We start from the raw sequence: 21,840 nt of genomic DNA, 5'->3' as shown, positions 1-21,840 counted from the left end.
CTCCCTAAAGAACTGACATGCATACTATGAATGTTTTAGAATTTTTAGTTGCTGCCATTTTTATTTGGGCCCGATTAAAAAATTGCCTACATTTCTTACTTTAAATGCTTGTAATTTCGTATGTAGTGGTAAAACAATTTCCAAACCAAAATCGATTCCATTTTAGTATTGTATTTACTGGTGCCATTACTGAACTTGAAGATGTAAATAAAGATATTTGAATTTGACTATGCCAATATTTTTAACTGAATTAACAAATATGTGTGAGAAGTGTTTTCAATATATTTTTTGTAAACACCACTTGAAAATAAGATTTTGTTTGATGAGGAATATCCCTATGGTTTGAATTCTTTGGGTTTATACTATTACCTTTTTTACATGCTTATAGGCTTTATATGCCATTGATTTAGGATTTTACGATGAAAGCGATATACGAAAAGCAAGACGACATTAGTTTTCTACGCATGCATTTCTGCTGAAACACAATAATAGAAAATGTTGTATCCTTTAAACTATGGAAAAGTACAAATTTACAATTAGAATATATATACGAGCCATTTTAGGCTGCTAAGTTCAAAGTGAACAGATGAAAAACCCAATTAGTATATCAGTATTTTTCACTTAGAACAAAGGATAGTTGGGTTTTTGTGAAGAACCGTCTACATGTAAATTAAGTGGTTTATCAGGTAATGTCTAGAGAAAACGAGTCGCATTTGAGAGCACTTTACTGCTATAAATATAGTATTGACTCAATCACACTGATAACAACGCTAATGTTGATTTATCAAAAACTGTATCAAACAAAAACTCGTAACAATAAATCTGCACTGATAAATCTGCCCTGCACTGCTCATTAGAATTTAGATCAGTAATAATTTGTAATGTTATCACTTGTAGGTCACATTACATTGAGATGTTTACTTCAATAATTAGTAAAAAAAATAATAAATGGGTCTACAACACAGTGCCTCGTGGCATCCCAAACGGCGTAGCTGTTGACCTTGTTTTCAAGTGGTGCCATATGATCATGTAGTACTCTCCTCTCATTTTGTTACCAGGTGTTTTATTATCGCTTATCTTTAAGTGTTTAAGCCTCTCTTGCTTTGACGTGTTACCTTTATAACAAAATTGTGCTAAAACCTTATCTTGGGTGTGTTGGTAAATCATATTGATATTACATATAGGTTTGATAAAAATTGCAAGTTGTAACCACTCTCCGTATAGCAATATAAAAAATTCCTTCATATATTTCTCACATCATGAACAAGCTCAATACTCATACTCCACAACTTTCAAAACTACAATAGAGACTTGTAAATATGATAACTAATATAATTCCTGTTGAATTTAGTAAAACACAATAATAGAAAATGTTGTATCCTTTAAACGATGGAAAAGTACAAATTATCCCTACAAGAACAAGTTATCCGTAGAACAAGTGTGTAGTTGCACTTATGTATTTTACAGTTTTGTATGTCTTAGATGAATAAAGTCAGCTTGACCTAAATTTTGTCTTGATAAACTTCTTTTAACCATATCTACCTTGAGTATTTTTAAGAATGAATACTAAAATTCAATATAAAAATTTGTTAAATAGATCATTTTCCTGAGAAGTTAAACCATGTTTAAAGCTCTTGGGTTTTCTTACAAAACTATCAGATCGGATAAAAATATACCAATTTGCCACATACTACAGTAATTTCATTATACAACTGTGGTAGCAACATATGGTCCCAATCCACCTCTTATTTTTTTCTTTTGCATGTTAACAGTCCTCAATTAGCTAGTCTCAATTTGCTTTGTTTTGTATGGTTTATTTTTTACTGCACCCTTACATCTTCAATGATACAATTAATTCTTTTCACAAATTATATATCAAACTACACACAATTATTTTGTAGTTTAAATTTTGTTTAAATTCTTTTGTATGATAACAAAACTTTACTCAAATATATACAAACAAATTTTCCCTCATTTACGTTTTAAATTTTATATAAGATTATACAAACTTTTTAATAACACACATTTCTGATAGAAGAGTTATTTTATATGATATTACTACAACACAAAACAAAGTAATAGTATGCTGACAGAGAATAAAATAAAAGCCATAGTCAATTTTCAATTATATACAGGAATGGATACAACAATTTGCATGTTATAAACGTCAGTGCAATACTAGGGACATAAAAATACCATTAACAAAATAAATGTTGAAGAGCCAACAAGAATAGATTTACAACCGATTAAGAAAATCCACAGGAAAATAAATTCTCATGATGCTTAGAAGTCGGTGACCTAATGAAGATAACCTTTCTTAGATAACTTGTGCCCTCCCCTTTTATGAAAACGTAGTTGCGCAAGCAATGAAATTTGCACCCTTGCTAAATCAGAAAATGAATAACTGATTAGCTGGTCTGGTTAGAAATGTTTTAAAAAGGCAATAGATTACAGCTTAATACATTATTGGTCAATCTTAATATTGTATAACTAAAAAATATTTCTATATCAAATACAAACTAATGATGAACTTCAGAAAACCTGATTTAAGTAATTTGAGAGTTTTCTGTGCTAGTAGCCATTTTCATTTTAGTCCTATAAAAACAATGTTAAAGGCTAATACAACTTATATGTTCTTACTTTTGTCATAGCATACTTAATAACATTCAAAAGTTGTGCAGCTTTTTTAATTTTTATTGATTATTCAGAAAGAATGCCAAAATTTTACTTTGTCACTCAAATATTAAAAAGTACGCAAGTTATGAGATAAACTCAAAAATGTTTGGACGACATTTCGAACATGAAACATGTCTTGTAATTTTACATTATGAACCTAAACTAATGTCTTCTTGCTTTTTCAGATGTAAATAAATAAAATGAATAAATAAAAAAAAATAAATGAATAAATGAAATAAATAAGATCTAAATAAATGGCATATAAAGCCTATAAGCATGTAAAAAAGTTAGCAGTTAAACTTCCTATAGGGATATTTTTCATCAAACAAAAGTTCAAAATTATTGATTTTATTGGGTAAAACTCAAGGTTGTTTCCATTGAGCTGAATCCTAAGTTTACTTGGGAATGGTGTTGAAATATCTCATTGCAGTCAAGGCAATCAAATACATTTGATGAAAAAATTTTCTTCCACAAATGGTCTATTTTCCTAGTATACAAATTTTAATTATGGTGTTTTTGGATTCCCACAATTTTGTTCCATTGCTTAGTTTGAAAGTAATCTAACAGCCCATTCTATCCCACTAATATTATAAATGCGAAAGTTCGAATGTTTGGAGGTTTGTCCTCGAATCACGCTGAAACTGCTATACGGATTGTGCTGAAATTTGGAACAGGTATAGCTTTTGGTCTGAATTAACATTTAGAGTGCTTTTTACCACCCATAACACATTCATTTCCTCAAATAAAGTCGAATTCAAATTGAAAAATTAGTTTGTTTAAATTTGAATGTTATGATAAGAACGAAACGTATTTGGACAGCTGTTGACAGCTATAGTTCGACAAACTTTCTGAAACATCTGTTTACATTTGAATGTTATCAATAATAAGTAAACAGTGCTTGATCGGTAGTGTAATGCAGATAGTAAATAAAACATTAATATATAAATTTTACTCCAGTTTGCGCCAGTGACGAATTAATGCATTAAATACTGGTTATAAAACTAACCTTAATGAACAAAGTTATGAATATTGTCACATAAGTTAATTTAAACTATTGTGCTTCCTTGACATTATGATATTACATTTTAACAATGGCTTACGGAAAAACAGGGAAATGAATACTAACATACCTTAACGATTCATTCTTTCCCTGGCTACAGTCCAAAAAACAAGTGTAACGCAAAACTTTAATAACGATAACTTGTAATCTGTTACTAATTTGAACCTAACATGTACCTTAGTATATTTAAGAGAATATATAGAATATTTGATTTTATTCTCATATTATGTCAATATAACAACTTTTATGCATTATTAAATTCATTTTTGTAAAAAAAACTTAAAAAATGTTTGAGTGTTTTTCATAACACATCTACTGCAGTAAACTCAAATCACCTAAAGACAACAAAATCTAAAATTTAAAAAAAAGTCACTTTTTAGGGTATTCTTACTGAGAAAAAACCCACTAATCAAAGGGTTACAAGACCAAATGAAAATGAACATAAAACATAATAAAAATAACAAATCATTGGGACTGTAAACCCTGTCATGTTTAATTAGTTTTATAATGTTACCAGCCCCGTGGCTACATTATAACCCGTGGCTTCGCACGCAACTTTTAGAACCGAAGTCCTTATAAAAAGCAATTATGATGTAATATGATTTGAGTCCTACAAACATTTTAAAACGTAAGTAGGCATACATCAGGTAGATATTATTTATGTTTGTGGTAAATAGTATCAGAGTTTAACTTATTTATTATATCATGTTTGGCACGTGTAGGAGCATTTCTGGTTCTAATTAATTATATACATAACGTCACAGCTGAATCTGCCTTGTAATCCCGATCAAGAAAACACAAATCTCGGATCACACAGGTCTCAGAAACTCACTGTTGGTCAAAAAGAGTATATTTCCTGTCCTTGTCATATATTTCAGGTCTAAGATATTTCCAGTACTATTATAGTAGAGTTTGCCTTGTTGTTCTGACGAAGAAAAAATATATATACTTACATAGGACTGAGATGCCTACTTCGGTTAAAAAGTGCCTACTTAAGACCGTTTAAATTCACTTACCTACTATGTCACAGGTTAGCTTGCCATATTGCCTCGATTAAAATACTATATACGTTCAATTATATAGTTCTCGGAAATCTATTTTGGTCAAAATCGTGTTGGAATAGTTGAGTTTGCTAGGACTTAAAAGCTTATTATGACTTAGGAGGAAGTCCTACCTACTTCTTATGTACTTTCGGTATAAGAGGGAAATTCTTATTAAGGTTTTGCAACTTTCCAAAATAATCGTTATTAAAGTTTTGCGTTACACATGTTTTTTGGACTGTAGCCAGGGAAAGAATGAATCGTAAGGTATGTTAGTATTTATTTCATTCTTTGTTCATTAACCCTTCGACGCACCGCGACGTACGCTGTACGCATCGCGCAGTCCGATCTTATAACGAATACATTTAGGTTATTTTCTGTGTAATACATTCGAGTTATACATCGTTGGAAAGACGATGAAATGAACTATCGGTGTATCGATACCTATGTATCGAAAGCCGTTCAACATGTAGTTTATAGTAGACGAAAAACATCGATCAAGGTGGCGCTTGCTGTCAGCTGTTTCTAACTACGCAATTGACTGTGAAACGACTTTGTCTGCTGGCATGACGATGTTATTGTTTGTGTTTAGCTGTTTATTTGTTTGGTTATGTTTGATATTGTAGTAGAATATAATAAGAATATCAGGGGTGTGGACCTTAGAGATCAAATGCTAGAGAACTATCTACTGGAAAGGAAAAGAGGTACTAAATGGTACATGAAAGTCTTCAAGCGTATGCTAAACATTACAATTCTGAACTCATACATCATTTGTAAGTCAAAACACAACAATATTGATCACTTAACATTTAGATTAGGCCTAGTAAAAGAAATGTTGGAAAGATTTCAACAAGAGGTACCAAGAACAGTTTAAGGCAGACCATCCACTGAGCCTCCACCAATGCGCTTAACTGAAAGACATTTTATTGAAAAGATTCCACCAACTGGGAAAAAAGCAAAGCCTCAAAGGAGATGTGTGGTTTGCTACAAACATGGCAGAAGAAGGGACACAATCTACTGGTGTCCCCAATGTGAGGCTGGCCTATGCCTAGTGGGCTGCTTCAAGACATATCACACAGTTGCAAATTTCTAATACAAGTACAGCAAATAACTTCCAGTAAACATGTCTTAAAAAATTTTGTAATGGTATTTTGTACATGTTTGTATGGGTATATTTATATTTTAGCAATATAATCACTTTTACAAGTATAGGCTTAACAGAAAATCATTTAATGTATGTATAGGTAATGTTGTCACAAAACTGTGAAAAACAAGAAATTAAGTGGGCCACTTAGGGGGTGTTCAGTTCAAATTAAATAGTGCGTTGAAGGGTTAAGGTTAGTTTTATAACAGTATTTAATGCATTAATTCGTCACTGGCACAATCTGGAGTAAAATTTATATATTAATGTTTTATTTACTATCTGCATTACACTACCGATCAAGCACTGTTTACTTATTATTGATAAAATTCAAATGTAAACAGATGTTTCAGAAAGTTTTTCGAACTATAGCTGTCAACAACAGTCAAAATACGTTTCGTTCTTATCATAACATTCAAATGTAAACAAACTAATTTTTCAATTTGAATTCGACTTTATTTAGTGACTTGAATGTGTTATGGGTGGTAAAAAGCACTCTAAATGTTAATTCAGACCAAAAGCTATACCTGTTCCGAATTTCTGCACAATCCGTATAGCAGTTTCAGCGTGATTCGAGGACAAACCTCCAAACATCCAAACATTCAAACTTTCGCATTTATAATATTAGTGGGATAACATATATTATAATAAAACCAATATTTAAAATTGCGGAACTGTTTTATTAATTATATAAGGTTACAATACTAAAATACTTTATATGTTAAAACTTTAAAACTACTTATTAGATCAAACAAAAAAATTAATAAGTGAATTTTTCAAAATGTTTTTATTTTCCAATAAAATCATCATATCAGAGTTAATGTCATTTACAGATTATAAGTTACTCAGCATTTTTGTTTCTTAAAAATACAAATTCTAGGGAAAATGAATGAGATAAATGGCTCAGAATATAACACTTATAATGCAAAAACCAAGGCCTAATTCAGTACAAGAAAATATTACCTCCTGCAGATAAGAGGGAGTAATAATCTCAAACATGTAAGAATATCAAGCTAACACAAGGAGAACTTATCAAAGCAGGTTTAATCCTCAGATAATGGCCTTGTCTGTTTTATCACCACACATGTACAGCATGAACACGTGACTACAGGGCAAACATTCCAGAATACTTTTGGTTTATACTTTACGTACTAGAAACACTTTAAAATTCAACAATTAAAGCACGACATAATATGGAGAAAACAAAATGTTTCCACAACATATTTAGTTTATTCTATGCATTATTAACTAAAACCCTCCAAAATATCAGGATTGGCCAGTTTATGGAAAGAAGCAAATGAACCTCAACAATACAACATTCAATGTTATTTTTAATGATAGAATATTGTACATTGTTGTTAACCCTTTTAATAGTTTTGATATACCCATTACATATTTCAAGTTACACATAACATAGCTATGGTGGGAATCATTGAGTCAACGCGAATATTGAGTTTAGCTCCAGTTCATCTTCCTCTTAGTGCAGCGTCTGAAATATGGTACTGTTTTGAGTTTCTACGTCATAGATTATTTTTTGGATTTCTTCAGACGAACATGTCTCCAGATTTCAGGAGTCAAATTTGCGACAGCATCAGATTTCAGATGCTGCACATAAGAGGAAAGTGGACTGGCGCAAACATTCATACATTTCAAGTTATTACAATTATATGATTAGCTTTAGATGTGTAATATAGAGTTTTGAGTGTGTGTAGTAAACCGTGTCTTCAGTCAGTGTTTGTGTTTAGTCTACACAGGCATTGAAAATTAGATGAAGAGGTATTCTCACTGTCTAATCAGGTGTACTGATTCGGTGCACTACAATGTTCAGACACGACCTCAAACCACTGCAGAGTAACCGATATTTCTAAACTTAACAAAGTTATTTTGGGGAGGGTTGATACAATATGAATTGCTGAGTTCACCCCCATTCATCTTCTGCTTGGTGACGCATCTTTAATCTGATACTGTCGCAGACTTGACTCCTGGTATCTGGCAGATTCCAGGAACATGTGAGCATTTGTGAGTGTTTGTTGTTGGAAAAAACAAAATATGTAACTTTATTTAAGGATAAAACTGACAAAAATAAGCAATTTGAAACAACACTGTGAGTAGAAAATTTTAATTGTAGGTGTGTACCTTTATTCACAATACCCATGATAGAACATTTAATCACATTAATGATGCCCAAACACACCAATACGTACTACACTGTATATACTAACTTCTTCAAAAACACTGGGCACAGCAAAAACTGATGTGTCACTTACATCTGGGCAACCTTATGGATGTCCAGGAGCTGCACATCACTAACCGTAAATGTCGAGATTCTGGGGTGCAAGAGTAATTCAATAGGTCTAGTCTACTGCGGGACATGACTGTTGGAGTTGGTGGGGTTCATTCCCTAAGTATCAGAGGTTCTTGCTAGCCTCAACAAGGGTGTGCCACCCTTGCTTTGACTGGAGAGGCTGGTTCAGAGCTGGCCTCCCCTTCTTCCGGGGAACATGATGTTGAGATTAGTGCCCTAATTCTTCCTCGTGGATCTCTATAGGCGGCCCCTACCCCCTAACCTTACCCATCCTGTCACTCCGGAAACAGCGCTAAGATCCTAAGTGCAATTTATAAGCTTTTTGTCCTAAGAGAACCAAAAATCCTCTTCAAACATATTTACTATCCAATCATATTTTATTACGTAAAGCCACACTCTACGAGTCACATAATCTCTTCCTCAGGTAAATGGTTGAAAAAATTAAATAGTCTCCTTGAGCACCAACATCCTATTATTACCTACCAGCATGTTCAAATCCCTCCAAAAAATGCCTGTGTCCTATATTTATAAAATATCTGTTATTTATGTAATAAGAAAACATATTTTTGCTTCTATAATCTACATATATAGTTGGATTAAGACTTTATGCATAATATCTGAAGGCCAATTATTAGAATTCTTTTTTCAATAATTTTGCTGTGTGTTAGATACCAGGTAAGTTGTGGGTTTCCATACTACTCTTCCGCTATTTTTATTTCTATTATAATAGCCAAACTAATTTTATTTTTAAAAGCTGCAAAAAATGTTGTGTTCATATAATTACAATTGATAGTAATTTGTACAATTACAATTTATATTCTTGCAATGTTAGTTTGACATTTCTCATGTTGGTTTTTTATCAAAAATAAAACACATTTGTTTTTTAATAACATAATCACTAATGCCCACATGTACAGTACTACACACACTCAGGCTTTCAGCATTACACAACTAAGATCTCTGTCATCGGACTTAATACTCTTGAGTACTTCGATGAAGAGTGCAATATGTTCACAATTACTTTGTTAATTACTGTTACATTATACTGTTTTTTAGACTGATATTTAGTATTAGCATGATTTTACTGTCATTTGCCTTTATAAAAATAAGGTATATGAACCTATATAACATTATACCAAATCTAATCTGCATTTTGGCCTCAAAATACGCAAACACATTAAAAATTAAATTTTGTAATGTTATGATACATAATTTAAGGTACATGAATAAAACTTACCACCGCGATAAAAGGTACAACTTAAACTAATTTGTTACAAACATGTGTATAAAAAGACTGGTTGGTGGTAACACATTTATTTACCTATTTGGATTGGTATACAAACGTACCACACATCACAATTTTGGATTGTGATAAATGTTTTTATGCTTGTGTTTGTGTTAATCAGTACAAAATTGCTTATGAAGCCTCAGGTAAATGCTAATAATAACATAATTAATTAGGAAAGTTTAAATTTTCATCTAAATTAACCCTTGGAGCACTATTAGGACTAGTAATACGTTACGAAATACTTGTGTTTTGTTAATAAAATAGTTCTTGCTTTCATAATCTTCTGACTTTGTTAAAACAGTACCTTCAATCTGGACTCTTCCTCAAGTAAATAACTAACCTTGCACATAACAACAATCTAGGTTATAATGAAAAAATCACACCAAAGCATTGAGACTCATTTAAGTCCGAAATCACAAAGAACATGTCGTGTGTCAACTCCATGTAAACTATCTCTATAAAACATGCACTTAATAAAAAACACTAAATATTGAAACCAAACTAAAGAATAAAGATCACAAGTCTGCACTTAACAACCAACCACTGAAAACTGACTAGAACAAGCCAATAGTAAATGGTGATAGCCACAGAAGAAACAAGATTATTTATTAATTAGCCTTTTTTATTATTGGTCCATTCTAGAAGAACTTCTCAAAACTATAATGTAATTCAACATTATATTCACAGGTTTCCTTTAAGTTAATTTTTTAGAATTGGTAACCAAAGGAGTCTAATTTTGATTAGTGGTATACTGATCGGTTGGTCCACTAATTTGAAGCCTCAATTAATTTTCTTTTAAAGAAATGGACTTACTAATGTATTTAGTTACCTTAATACAATGATCTTTGGACCAACAATGACGTGCAATTCTTTTTACTTTCCTGTTAGCGCCTTTCTCATGTTTTCTTTGTGTTTGAATGGTATTTTTCTTATCTATGTATTCCCTGCTAAAACTACATTTTATATTATAAGCACAGTTTTTGTAATCCTGTGCACCATATTTTTGTTTCATTTTTACAAGAATTTGTCTAATAGTGATGTGTGTTATAAACGTACTTCTGATGTTGCACTTAGGCAGAATGAATAACCCCAGTCTGTAAAAATTAAGTATAAACAAAACAGAAGAATCTGAAAGAATAAATTAGTAAAAACTTATTTTAACGCCTACCTTCTTTGACCTGCTCATCTAGGTCTCGTAACAGCTTGGAGGCATGCTCGGCACGGGACACCTTGACCTCATCAGTTAGTTCCACTTCCACTACTACATTGTCGCTCCCACCGAACCAGTAGTCCTGCTCAAGATGAAAGAGCGGACTCTCCGGCTCCTGCTTCCATGAATTGATGCTTGACGCTGACATCGTATTTGGTGTTGTTTACTAAATTTTCTTGTGCTATACTTGTCGTCTCTGCGACGTCGTTTTGTTGAACACTCGCCATATTGGCTCTGTGAACATTAAAGTGTAATTTAGTTATGAAGCTGAAAGGCAGTAAACTATGTTATTACTACTTCATCACATATTCCTTAATTTTTATTTCTTCCATCCACTAAAGGATAAAAGCATACAAAGAATTTCAATAGCTAGTGTGCTTTTATATGTTTCCACTGGCAGCACAAGAATCAAGTACAGGTTATAAAAAGCTAAATATAAATAATTGTTTAAATATTTTGAAATTGTTTAGCCCTAGAACTCACAAAATATTTATATCTTGTGTTTTAGGTCTATTTACTCATTACCTAATCACATATAGGGAGTGTTTTGAAAAAGTGTTTTTATAGGTGAATATTTAATACATATATTCATGTCAAAATATGTTGCATTATATAAACAAAGAATAAACATAAATGTGTCTAATATTGTTCTTTTTCACTTATACAATAAAGTTGAAATCAGCATAGAGAAATGAGAAAGGGAGTTTTTGTTTTGCTGTTACAGCCAACACAGCAAACAGAAAAAGTTTTAGAGAGGCTGTTGTATGGTCTAAGGGTTAAAGTTATTTTGGGTTGATTAGAGATGCCATACAATCAAATCCTGCCTGTGACAGGATCAATCATCAAGGACCATCAAAACTCTCAACCTTGCATTGTCTTGTTTCCTTACCCTCATCTTTTATCTATGAAATACTCACTGAGTCCCATTGGCATGACTAAAATGAAACTAAAAATAATGTAACATTATGTAAACGATCTTAATTTCCATTTGATACTAGTTTACAATACCAAATATAGTCAGAACTATCTTAACAATTCAGGGTGCCCACGCTTCTGAAAATGTGAAATTCCATGACTTTTCCGGGTTTTCCAGACTGGTTTAAGTAAATATCAAGGTCTTTGGGGAGCCTGTTTTGGCATTATGACATGCGGATATATAACTGTATTGTAACTGAGACAAGCCCTGTCACACCGCTTAAATCTCCAAATAATAAATAAACTTAAGATTTGAGACAAATAAGGTTTATTTATGCTAAAACTTCAACATAAAGTGAAATACAATCATTTAATCTGCACGAAACATTTTTATTACCACCTAAAATAACAGTCTTGGCATGATAATACAATAATATTCTTTGGGAATTACAATTTGTCAAAAAAAAACCCTAAAATGCTAAAGTTATTTTATATCTAATGAAGAAATTAAGACAACCGTTTCTTGCATAATTTGACTACCTACTCTTTAATTGCGTTTTTAAATTTTCAATTTCTTCAGCCTCTTGTTATTTTCCCATAACTATCTTAACTCTTTTTTGTTTTGTCCTGGTTTCCTTCGTATCAGCGGCTGTCACATTTGCCTTCTTTTGGTCTGCGAGATATTCTTAAAACCGGCTCCGGGCCTGACAACATATCATGATCATCTTCTTATCAATGTTGATATTATTTACTCCACCAGCTCTCTTGATCCCATCATAAACGAGGTGCTGGGAAATAAACAACCTCTCTAGAAGGTTGTCATCTAAGATTTTGTTTATTAATTGAGAAACCTCGCTCTAAAAAAGTATTTCCATGACTTAAAATTAGAATCTTCTTGAGTAAGCTTTAACCCTCCTGTTGATGACTATATTACCTGTAAATGATAAGGCCGTTTTTTATTTTTTGTATACATATAAAAAAGTGTTTTTTACTTATACAAAATTTTTTTAAGTCATGCTTATTGTATATAAAAATTTTCATAAAAAAATGTTGAAAATTACTATAAAATAATAAACATTCTCGCTTTAAGTATGAAAAGTGTGGCTGCTTTAATAAGAAAAAAGGATTTTTGGAAAAATAAACTCATATCACTTTCACACACTCTGATTTCTTAGAAAACACTATACACAGTTTTCAAATAGCTACTACGTAGAAAATTCTACACTTAACAAGAATATATTTACTTATACTTCAAAAGAAGTAATGCTAAGAAAGTAATGCTAGAAAAACGAACTATGTACACGGTAGTCAAAACTGGTGTCTGATGAGCTGCTGATGAAAGCTTTCCTTTTTCTTCCCAATTATCAACATAACCTTGTCTTGGTCTAGGCCTATGTGGGGTTCAATGTCTGTTACTTGGTCCAGGAACATTTTCAATTTCCTGATCAGAAGGGTCTAAGTTATCAAAATCAGGAATATATTCCTCACCGCTTCCAGAGAAGTCTTCCAATGCAGGATAATCCTCAGGAAAGTTCTCAGCTTCAATGTCACTTTGAACACCTACATTACTCTCATCACTCAAGTCCTCGTCAATAATTTCCCTTATGTCATTGGATAGTGAATAATAAAGGAGATTACTCATTTTAATTAAAAAATGTCAGTATAAATAAAAGATAACCTCACAAAAATAATACTGCAAGACGAAACGTTAACAATGCCAACTCGTCGTCAGTCGTCACTACTACGCAATAGCAGTCAGCTGACAATCGCTGTTTTCAAAGCTGTTTCTTTGTATTCTCATGTACGATAATCAACTAAACACAGACAATGGAGGAAAGCTTGGAATGTAAACAAACGATGGATACGTGAAATATCCCAACTGAGCCGATTTTACAAACAGCTGTTTTGAACAACATGTCAATGCCTATCATTCATAATGGATGTTAGAACGTCGACGCATCAACAGCTATCACATGGAGGGTTAAATTTGCCGGAGACATTGTTTTCCAAGAGAAATCTCTTCCAGAAATTGTCTGTGCGCTCTGAGCGCTCGTAAGCTTTAAAGAGAGTTTTTTAATGTTCCCTACTAACCATCGATTTCATCTCTTTCAGGATTAGGTCGCTTGCGTTTGCCTTGATCCAATTGCTCTTATCCAATATTTCAAGAGCACTTTACAGTCTCTTGAGAGCAGTGTCGGTTTTGTGACCCAGGAGGGATGGGTCACAAAGTATTACAGCTAGGCACAGGTCACTTTTCAGCGGAGACTTGTGCATATTGCTTTCAGAAAGTCTACACACTCTGACTTAAGCTTAAGTATCTCTTGCTTATCACATTTCACTTTCTTTACTTCAGCTTTCACGCCAAAACTAAACTCAAAGTTTTTGGTTCAAACAAGATGTTTTTGTTTTTATAATTTACTTTGATTGGAGAGAAAACCTCGGAGAGAGCATTTTTTTTTTTTTAAACATACTTAACAAGTCATGTAACAGAACTGACAAATCGGTGTACAAAAATGGCACCAATGACTCATCGTGTAGGTACTTCAGTAAACAATGGTTCTACAAGACGATAGATGTAACTGAAAAATGCTAGTTTAGCAGTCAATAACTTATCATCTAATGTCTTAGTAATAACCTTATGCTATGAGTATCAGGTGGTTTGGGAGCACCAGGGTCCTTCTCCAAATGGGTCTTGTATTCATTCAAGTGAGGCACCATTTTGATACCTCTTTCTGCACCACACTCTCCACTAAGCAACCACCTCATGGCAAAAACTTTGAGGGGCATGATGTGTGACTCTGTTACTTCTACATAACATCCCCTCCTGGCAGGAACATTAAAAAAAAACTGTAGAGATTCCACTTAGCCCCATCCTTGGCTCCTGATTTGAATACTTTAGTGCAATATCCATTTGAAGTGTCTGGCTAACTTTATTCATGCTTTCGTCGAACATAGCAACAAAGGCAGATGATTCCTGGACTTCCTTTTCCAGTAGTTCTATAAAATCCTAAGTAATACCAAAGTTTACCAAATAACTTTAGTATATATAATTTTAGTACGCTCAAGTGAAATTTTTCCTGTGATTAGACTGTCCGGAAACATCGACTTACACTTTGGATGCAGCTCCTGCTAGCAGAAAAACCAGCCTAAACAGCTGCCATGAAATTTTCCATGACCGACTTTTTAATTTCAATTACTTTACATGACCTTTTTTATTTCCATGACTTTCCAGGAATTCCAGAAGCGTAACCACCCTGAATTTATAATTTTACTTTCAAGAATTTTTGTGTTATAAACAATAAATAATTAATTAATACAAAAAATTATAATTGTACATGTATTACAATAATGTACCAGTACTCCGAGCTAGAGAACCAGGAGGAAATCTGAGGTTCCAACGGCTACTGTTGATGTTTTAAATCATAATTTATAACTAACAAAGTTTCAATTAAAACAAAATCAAATCCAATCCAATGGAAACTGATGCCTAGTCAGTGTTTTCATGTAGAGTAAAATAAGGAAAGTAAAGTTGATTGTGGACTCTTAACAATTGCTCAGTGAAGCCAACAGATTGATACTGACTGACTCATGCTCAAAGAGAATGGTTGAGGAAAACCCTCAAGATGCGTTATCTGCAGCTACCTGTTCCTTGTGAATCTGGTGCACAAAGCACCATATTATTCTATGTAATTTTGTCTTAAGTTATTTATGTTTTTACTATGTTTGATCACATTGAAGTTAATACTGTAAATTGGAGAATAGAATTAATCTTGGCTCCAGAATAATAAGCAGCCACCACCATACTCAAATCATCCATAATAATTATAATTATATAAATTACCAAAACCAAAATTTTAATTGGAATTATGTTGCAGGTATTTCAAATTATAGTATAGTATAGTTCAATTCTTATATTTAAATACAAGTAATATTTGTAAAGAAATAGTTGATAGTTTTAAAATAAGAATTATGAATAAAAAACTATAAAGACTAGGTGTATTTACTAAATGTAACAAAGCATTGTAACTTTCAGTTACTTTCTACTATTTTAGAGGATGAACTTGTCTGACATCTTGTGATACAATTAATGCATGTTTATTTCCATTGTACTTTCGGCCAATAATAAAATACCACACAAATGATTTTACTTTGTTTGAATTAATTTTGAACAATATTATTCTATGCATTAAAAAGTGCTTGCAATAATTATTTGTCCTCACATAGAATGTTTTTGTATTCAATAGTTTAGAAATTATTCTAATCGACAATTTTGTACACATTTTCGATTGTGGTGGTGGCCGCTTAATATAATGCAGCCTTAATGTTTTCTGTTTTTACTTCGCTTTTAAAGCATTTTCATTTTGAAAAAAACTGAAATAGTGAAATGGCAAAGTATGTGATAAAGTAAACATTTATCCTAACCCTGGCAGCTGAAATTTGCTAGTCTGATAATCGGACTCAGCTTTCTAAATCAATATTAATAAATGATATTGCATTATTACACCCATTGATATAGTTTAATAAATAGATATTAATTTAAATAATAGCTTGAGTCACTGCACCAACATTAACACATTTTAAGACTGTAAAAATTACCTATATTTGATAAGTGACTTTGTTTAAATAAAAATGTTAGTTAACTTTTGAAAAACTAGCCAAATTAGCATTGAAACCCTGGGTTTCTTTGTTTCAATGTGTTTGTTTTGTTATGATTTCTGTATTATTTAAATGAGATTATCACTATTACTTATCCTAATTGTTTGACGATAATGGTTTCTTTATTATTTATTATGTTGTGTCAATATATACAAGGTGTTTGAAAAGTCTGGGTACAGCTTAATATTTTACAAACCATAGCAGATAACATCTATAAACTTTGCACAGTGTCATATGGCCTTGTAAACTATTTTTACTTGCTATTACCATGACATGCCAACTATGGGGGGACGGCCCACAGAGGAAAACATGGAAATCTTAAATTAAAGCATGGGTCGAGTGATACCTCATTTTAAAGAGCTCACTTAGTAGAGTTGAATGCCTCAAACCGCATCTCAAAAGGTTTATCCAATCAGAAATGGCGGGTTGTTTTAGGTACACATTGTGAAGTATATTATGCGCTGCCATTTCTGACTGGATCGTCGTATTCTGATGCGGTAGGCGGCGTTTCACTGTACTAACCGATATGTTTTATAATTAAAATTTTTGTTGTTACTTTTTATAAATACTAATCAGTGAAACCATTCCTCTGTGGGCCGTCCCCCCATGGTTGGCATGCCATGGTAATAGCAAGGAAAAATAGTTTACAAGGCCATATGACACTGTGCAAAGTTTATAGATGTTATCTGCTATGGTTTGTAAAATATTAAGCCGTACCCAGACTTTTCAAACACCTTGTATATATATATATATATATATATATATATATATATATATATATATAAAATTAAGTTAATCCTTTGAATTTCAAACCTATAACTTTTAATTAGTATTTTTAATTAGTATAGTATGTTTATATTGATTGACAGGGTTGCAGTATAATAAGCAGCCACCACAACAAACAAATCAATTATCAATCAGAAATTGTTGTTAATACAACAGTATATCAAACAACAACCCCAAAGAATTATTAATTTAAGGTTAAAAACACTAATTTATTGAACTAAAAGTTGGTGTAGTGCATGTTATTGTGAGAAAACGTAACTTCATAAAAATAAAAACACTAACACTAAGAACTTAAAAATTTAAAAAAAATGGTACGTAGGTCAATTTTGACTATTGTTGTAATACTTCAAACTTTCAATGTATTTTTTTTCTTGATAAACCACTCATAAATGTTATTATTTTGGTTCAAATACAATCCTAAAAACATCTAATGTATAACAAAATTAAACCGTAAGAAAAAAACATATAACTCTTTATATACATATTTATAAAACCCAAAATACATTTACAAAGTCCGATTCAGATCCTGACTCCTCTGCTCTTCTCCTCCTCTCACTAACAATCATCTAAGCGTCACTAATCTCTTCATCTAAACAGTGCCTAATTGTACTAGAACGGCTAAGTTCACTCATAATAAAACATAAACTAGTATTGCAAATGATTTACAACGGGCAAGACAGTAAACAAACATGTGCAGAGAACAATAACAGCAAACCAAAGCAAGAGCTGAACGCAACAGTAAAGGTGCGGGCACGGTGGAAATCAGCTGATTGTTACATCCCACTACATTCCAAATATCAATTCCAGTAATACTGGACGGTGGAAAGGGCATTTCTTCCTCTTTCGTACTATATAAATAACCAGCTTATCCCATATCTCGTTATAGTTGTTATATGACGCTAACTAAGGATTGCACTGTGCGACTCTATCAGTACAGACGGGTCTAATTGAGTCGCACCTTGCGATCTTATCAGATGGAGGGTTAAACATTTTAAACAACACTTAACTACAGGCAAAAGTACACATATGATTCGATACCAAGTACTGTCTTCCAATACCAAGTAAGAATTGAAACAAGAGTATCGATACCAAATGTACTTGGTATCGAAACAAAAGTATCGATACTTTACTTGTATTGGAACAACCATATGAACTAGTTGTTGACATTGGAGAAACATTTTAAGGAACTAATCACTAGTTGTTTGATAGATCCATTACCTTACAGTGAGTTAATGTGCAATTTGTACATTATGCTACAATTTTAATCTAGATCTCTAATTTCTTAATTTTGCATCTCTTCAAGAAACAAAATTGTTGAAAACTTAGAAGTAGATTGAAAAAACTCAGATCTTGGGCAGTTTTAAAGCAAGTTAATGCAGACATAACCAAATTCATTGTGCAAATTCTTATATAACCTAAGTCATTGGGCAAGAATTAATGTTTGGGTATCAATTTACAAAATCGTGACCATGGAAAGGTATGTTAATTTTTTTTTCCTGAAAACTACAATTTTTCCTGAAAACAATAGTGAAAAAAAAATTCGTCGGCAACGAAAATCAAAGGAGTTACGATTTTTTGAAATCCTCTGAAAACTCTGTTTTTGACAGTACCTCTGGCAATTTTACTGAAATGATGACGTTAATCCTGTCAACGATGCCTGCCCGCTGCGCAGTGCTGCGCACTGCTTGCTCTTTTAGAAAAAAAATTAACTCGAGCTTGCAAAAGTCGAATCCCAGATCACGTGATGCCCCTGATCCTTAACCCTCCAAGTGTTGTTCGACAAAATTTTGTCGGTTATTTTCCATACTTAATGCAATAATGGCCGAAAGGCATCAATATAATACAATGATATACTTTCCCCCCAGTTTATATGCACCTGTGATAATAATACTTGGCTATAAATGCCCAACCCATGAAAAAAAGTCCATTTTTCATGGTCACGGTATTGTAAATAAATACCATTCAATAAGCCATTCTCTGTTGACTTCTACTCCAGAGATGAGTGGAAATCGCAAGATAACATCCCAACAATAAGAAAGAGCTTTGTCTGGTACACGGATGGCTCGCTTATTAAGGGTAGAACTGGATATGGAGTGTTTAGTCAATCCCCTAGAACTGCCCTTAGCGGCAGTTTGGGTCGGAACTGCTCCATATTTCAAGCCGAAATCTATGGTATCCTAGCCTGTGCCAACCTAGGCCTCACCAGAAGGTACCAGGAAATGAACATCTGTATAATGTCAGACAGTCAGGCAGCTCTTAAAGCTCTTGACTCCAACAGCATTTCATCCAAGCTTGTGTGGGAGTGCTTTAACACTCTCTGCAAGCTTGGATCACGCAACTGTGTGCGTCTTGGTTGGGTACCGGGCCACACAGGCATAGGTGGCAACGAATGCGCCGACAGGCTTGCCAAAAGCGGAGCAAGCATGCCATACACCGGTCCAGAACCGAGTTGTGGTATAAGCAAGTCAGCCGCTTATCAAAGTATAAACAAATGGTCCAGGAAGACACACCGCTTGCGGTGGCAGAGTCACCAAGGACAAGCACTCGGCAAAAGACTGCTTGCCGATTCTAGCTCCGGATTCACCAGATGGCTGATGGGGCTGGGGAGGGATCGGGTTAAGCAAGTGATTGCCTTGATCACTGGACACGGCCACTTCAGGAAACACCTAAACACTCTAGGTTTACGAAATGAGGACTCGGAGTGTAGACTCTGCAATAAGTCTGAAGAGACTGCAAAACACATAATACTGGACTGTGAGAGACTGGGAGCAAGGAGAAGGGCTCTTTTCGGTGATAAACAACCAGGCGACGAACCAGATGCTAGTATCGGGGAAAAGCTTCTTAGCCTAATTAAGGGCACGAAGATAGGCTTACCCCTCTAACATCAAAGGGGCACACAATAAGCTCAGGTTGACGTGTGAGGATCTAGGAATCCACCCCAATATCCCAAAGGAAAAAAAAAAAAAATAAAAAAAATAAATAAATACCAATGTTTGGTATTGAACCTACTCTACTCTCCTTTCCAATAATGTTTACCTCCTTCCCACCACACCACCAATTATGCCTAATGTTTATATTTTTCTAAAACTATGTTGGTAAAATCGTCTGTCAAACTGAAAGTAGGTCCTAGAAAGCTTCAGTCATTGACCTTTCAAGCCAATTAATATTGCACAACCTGACAATTTTGATAACTTTTGTTGTATTGCTTACAAAACCTGGTTGTCTTTGAGTAATAATGATAAAGACGGTAAATATTATGAAAAACAGTCATACATATGGGCAAATGAGAAAAAACGTGGATGGGTTAGCAAAGATTAACCTTGAAGAATAATGTCTTATATCTACAAACAATATTTTATAAATCAAACTAATAACTAAATTACTTACTCCATTTTTATTCGTTACTGTGGCACACGGCCGCGCGCGGGTTTAAAAACGCCTAGAACCCCATATTATCGTGGAACAAACACAGGTAAATAATACAATATCTGCTGTTGTTGACACATGGGGATAGAGTAGCAGAAAGAGAAAATTTTTGTGTAGGTACAAATCATATTAATCCGCCAACATGCCTTTGAATTAAATAAACTTTTTTTTAAATAATATTGCTTTTAATTATTTTAAATAAGTACTATAATTCTTTTCAGTTCACTAATAACTGCAACGTTAATATTTTACATTCAACATCAAATCTTAAATACAGAACTATTTTTTTACGTTTGACATTGCATCAGATAGACGACAGAAGTGGTCAGTGACGTCATACAAATAATCAAAGTTTCAGTTCAAGCGGGCTTTCAAATAGGACTGTTATACAACCTATTATTACAAATTAAGAATCTATAGTTTGCCACATGTTTCTCAAAATACAGTGGCATGGGATTTAAAAATTACTTCTACTTGACTTCAATACAGTCTTCAAGAGAGTATAATCCTTTGTTTATTTAAAGAGCATGTCTCTTAGATATGTTATTTAGTATACCTACTCCCATTGTTAATGCATTAAAATTTATATTTTTCTTCCTCAAAAATGTTTAAATTAAAAGCCACAAAACAGCTTTAGACAGTTTTAAATAATTTGTATTAGATTTATTTATGTATTTTATGGTATAAACCATTTTACGTATTTTGTACACTTTAACAGTCTGGCAATAAAATGAATAACAAATATCAGATGGTGAAGTAATTAATTAATTAGAATAAAGAGATAATTTAGAAAAATAATTAACAATAACAATATAGGCTAAGAAAATATTGCATAATAACCTTTGTAAGTTATAACACTCACCTGCAGTATAGTAAGCAATCACCACTACATCAAATCAGTATACCAAATTATCGATTAGAAATGCCTATACTATTGAATACAAAAAACATTCTAATTATAAATATCTACAATTAATTATTACCAGCTCTTTTTAATGTATTGATGTATAGATCCAAATTAATTCATTCAATTGAAGTAAATTCATTTGTATGTTATTTGAGTAATGGTCAGTAGTACAATGCTGATGTACATGTATTACTTGTGTCACAAGCTTTTAGACACATTTATTCTTAAAAATAGAATAGTAAAATAGTAACTAAATATTAAACTACTTTGTTCAATTTTGTAAATACATATAGCTTAGATAGTTTTTTTATTCATCATTAAATTATTACTTTTTTATATATAAAACTAGCTGAAGTATACTGTAATTTGAAATAACTGTAACATAACTCGATTCAAAATTTTGGTTTTGGTACTTTAAATAATCATGAAT

The 21,840-nt window shown here is 32.7% G+C and overlaps 1 protein-coding gene across 1 annotated transcript in view; it reads right to left on the bottom strand.

Annotated features, from left to right (window-relative positions):
* LOC124354215 (activating transcription factor of chaperone) overlaps positions 1-20,622 on the bottom strand; it is a 59,651-nt gene extending 39,029 nt beyond the window's left edge. The window contains exons 1-2 of the mRNA XM_046804506.1: positions 20,465-20,622; positions 10,679-10,954 (exon numbers count right to left, since the gene is read on the bottom strand). Of these exons, the coding sequence (XP_046660462.1) occupies positions 10,679-10,868 (190 nt within the window). The 5' untranslated portion in view covers positions 10,869-10,954; positions 20,465-20,622. The remainder of the gene's footprint in view (positions 1-10,678; positions 10,955-20,464) is intronic.
* Positions 20,623-21,840: the final 1,218 nt, after the last annotated feature.

The sequence above is a fragment of the Homalodisca vitripennis genome, chromosome 2 (genome assembly GCF_021130785.1).
Source record: "Homalodisca vitripennis isolate AUS2020 chromosome 2, UT_GWSS_2.1, whole genome shotgun sequence".
Classification (NCBI taxonomy): domain Eukaryota; kingdom Metazoa; phylum Arthropoda; class Insecta; order Hemiptera; family Cicadellidae; genus Homalodisca; species Homalodisca vitripennis.
The sequence above is the reverse complement of the archived record's forward strand: the minus strand, read 5'-3'. Positions and strand labels throughout refer to the sequence as shown.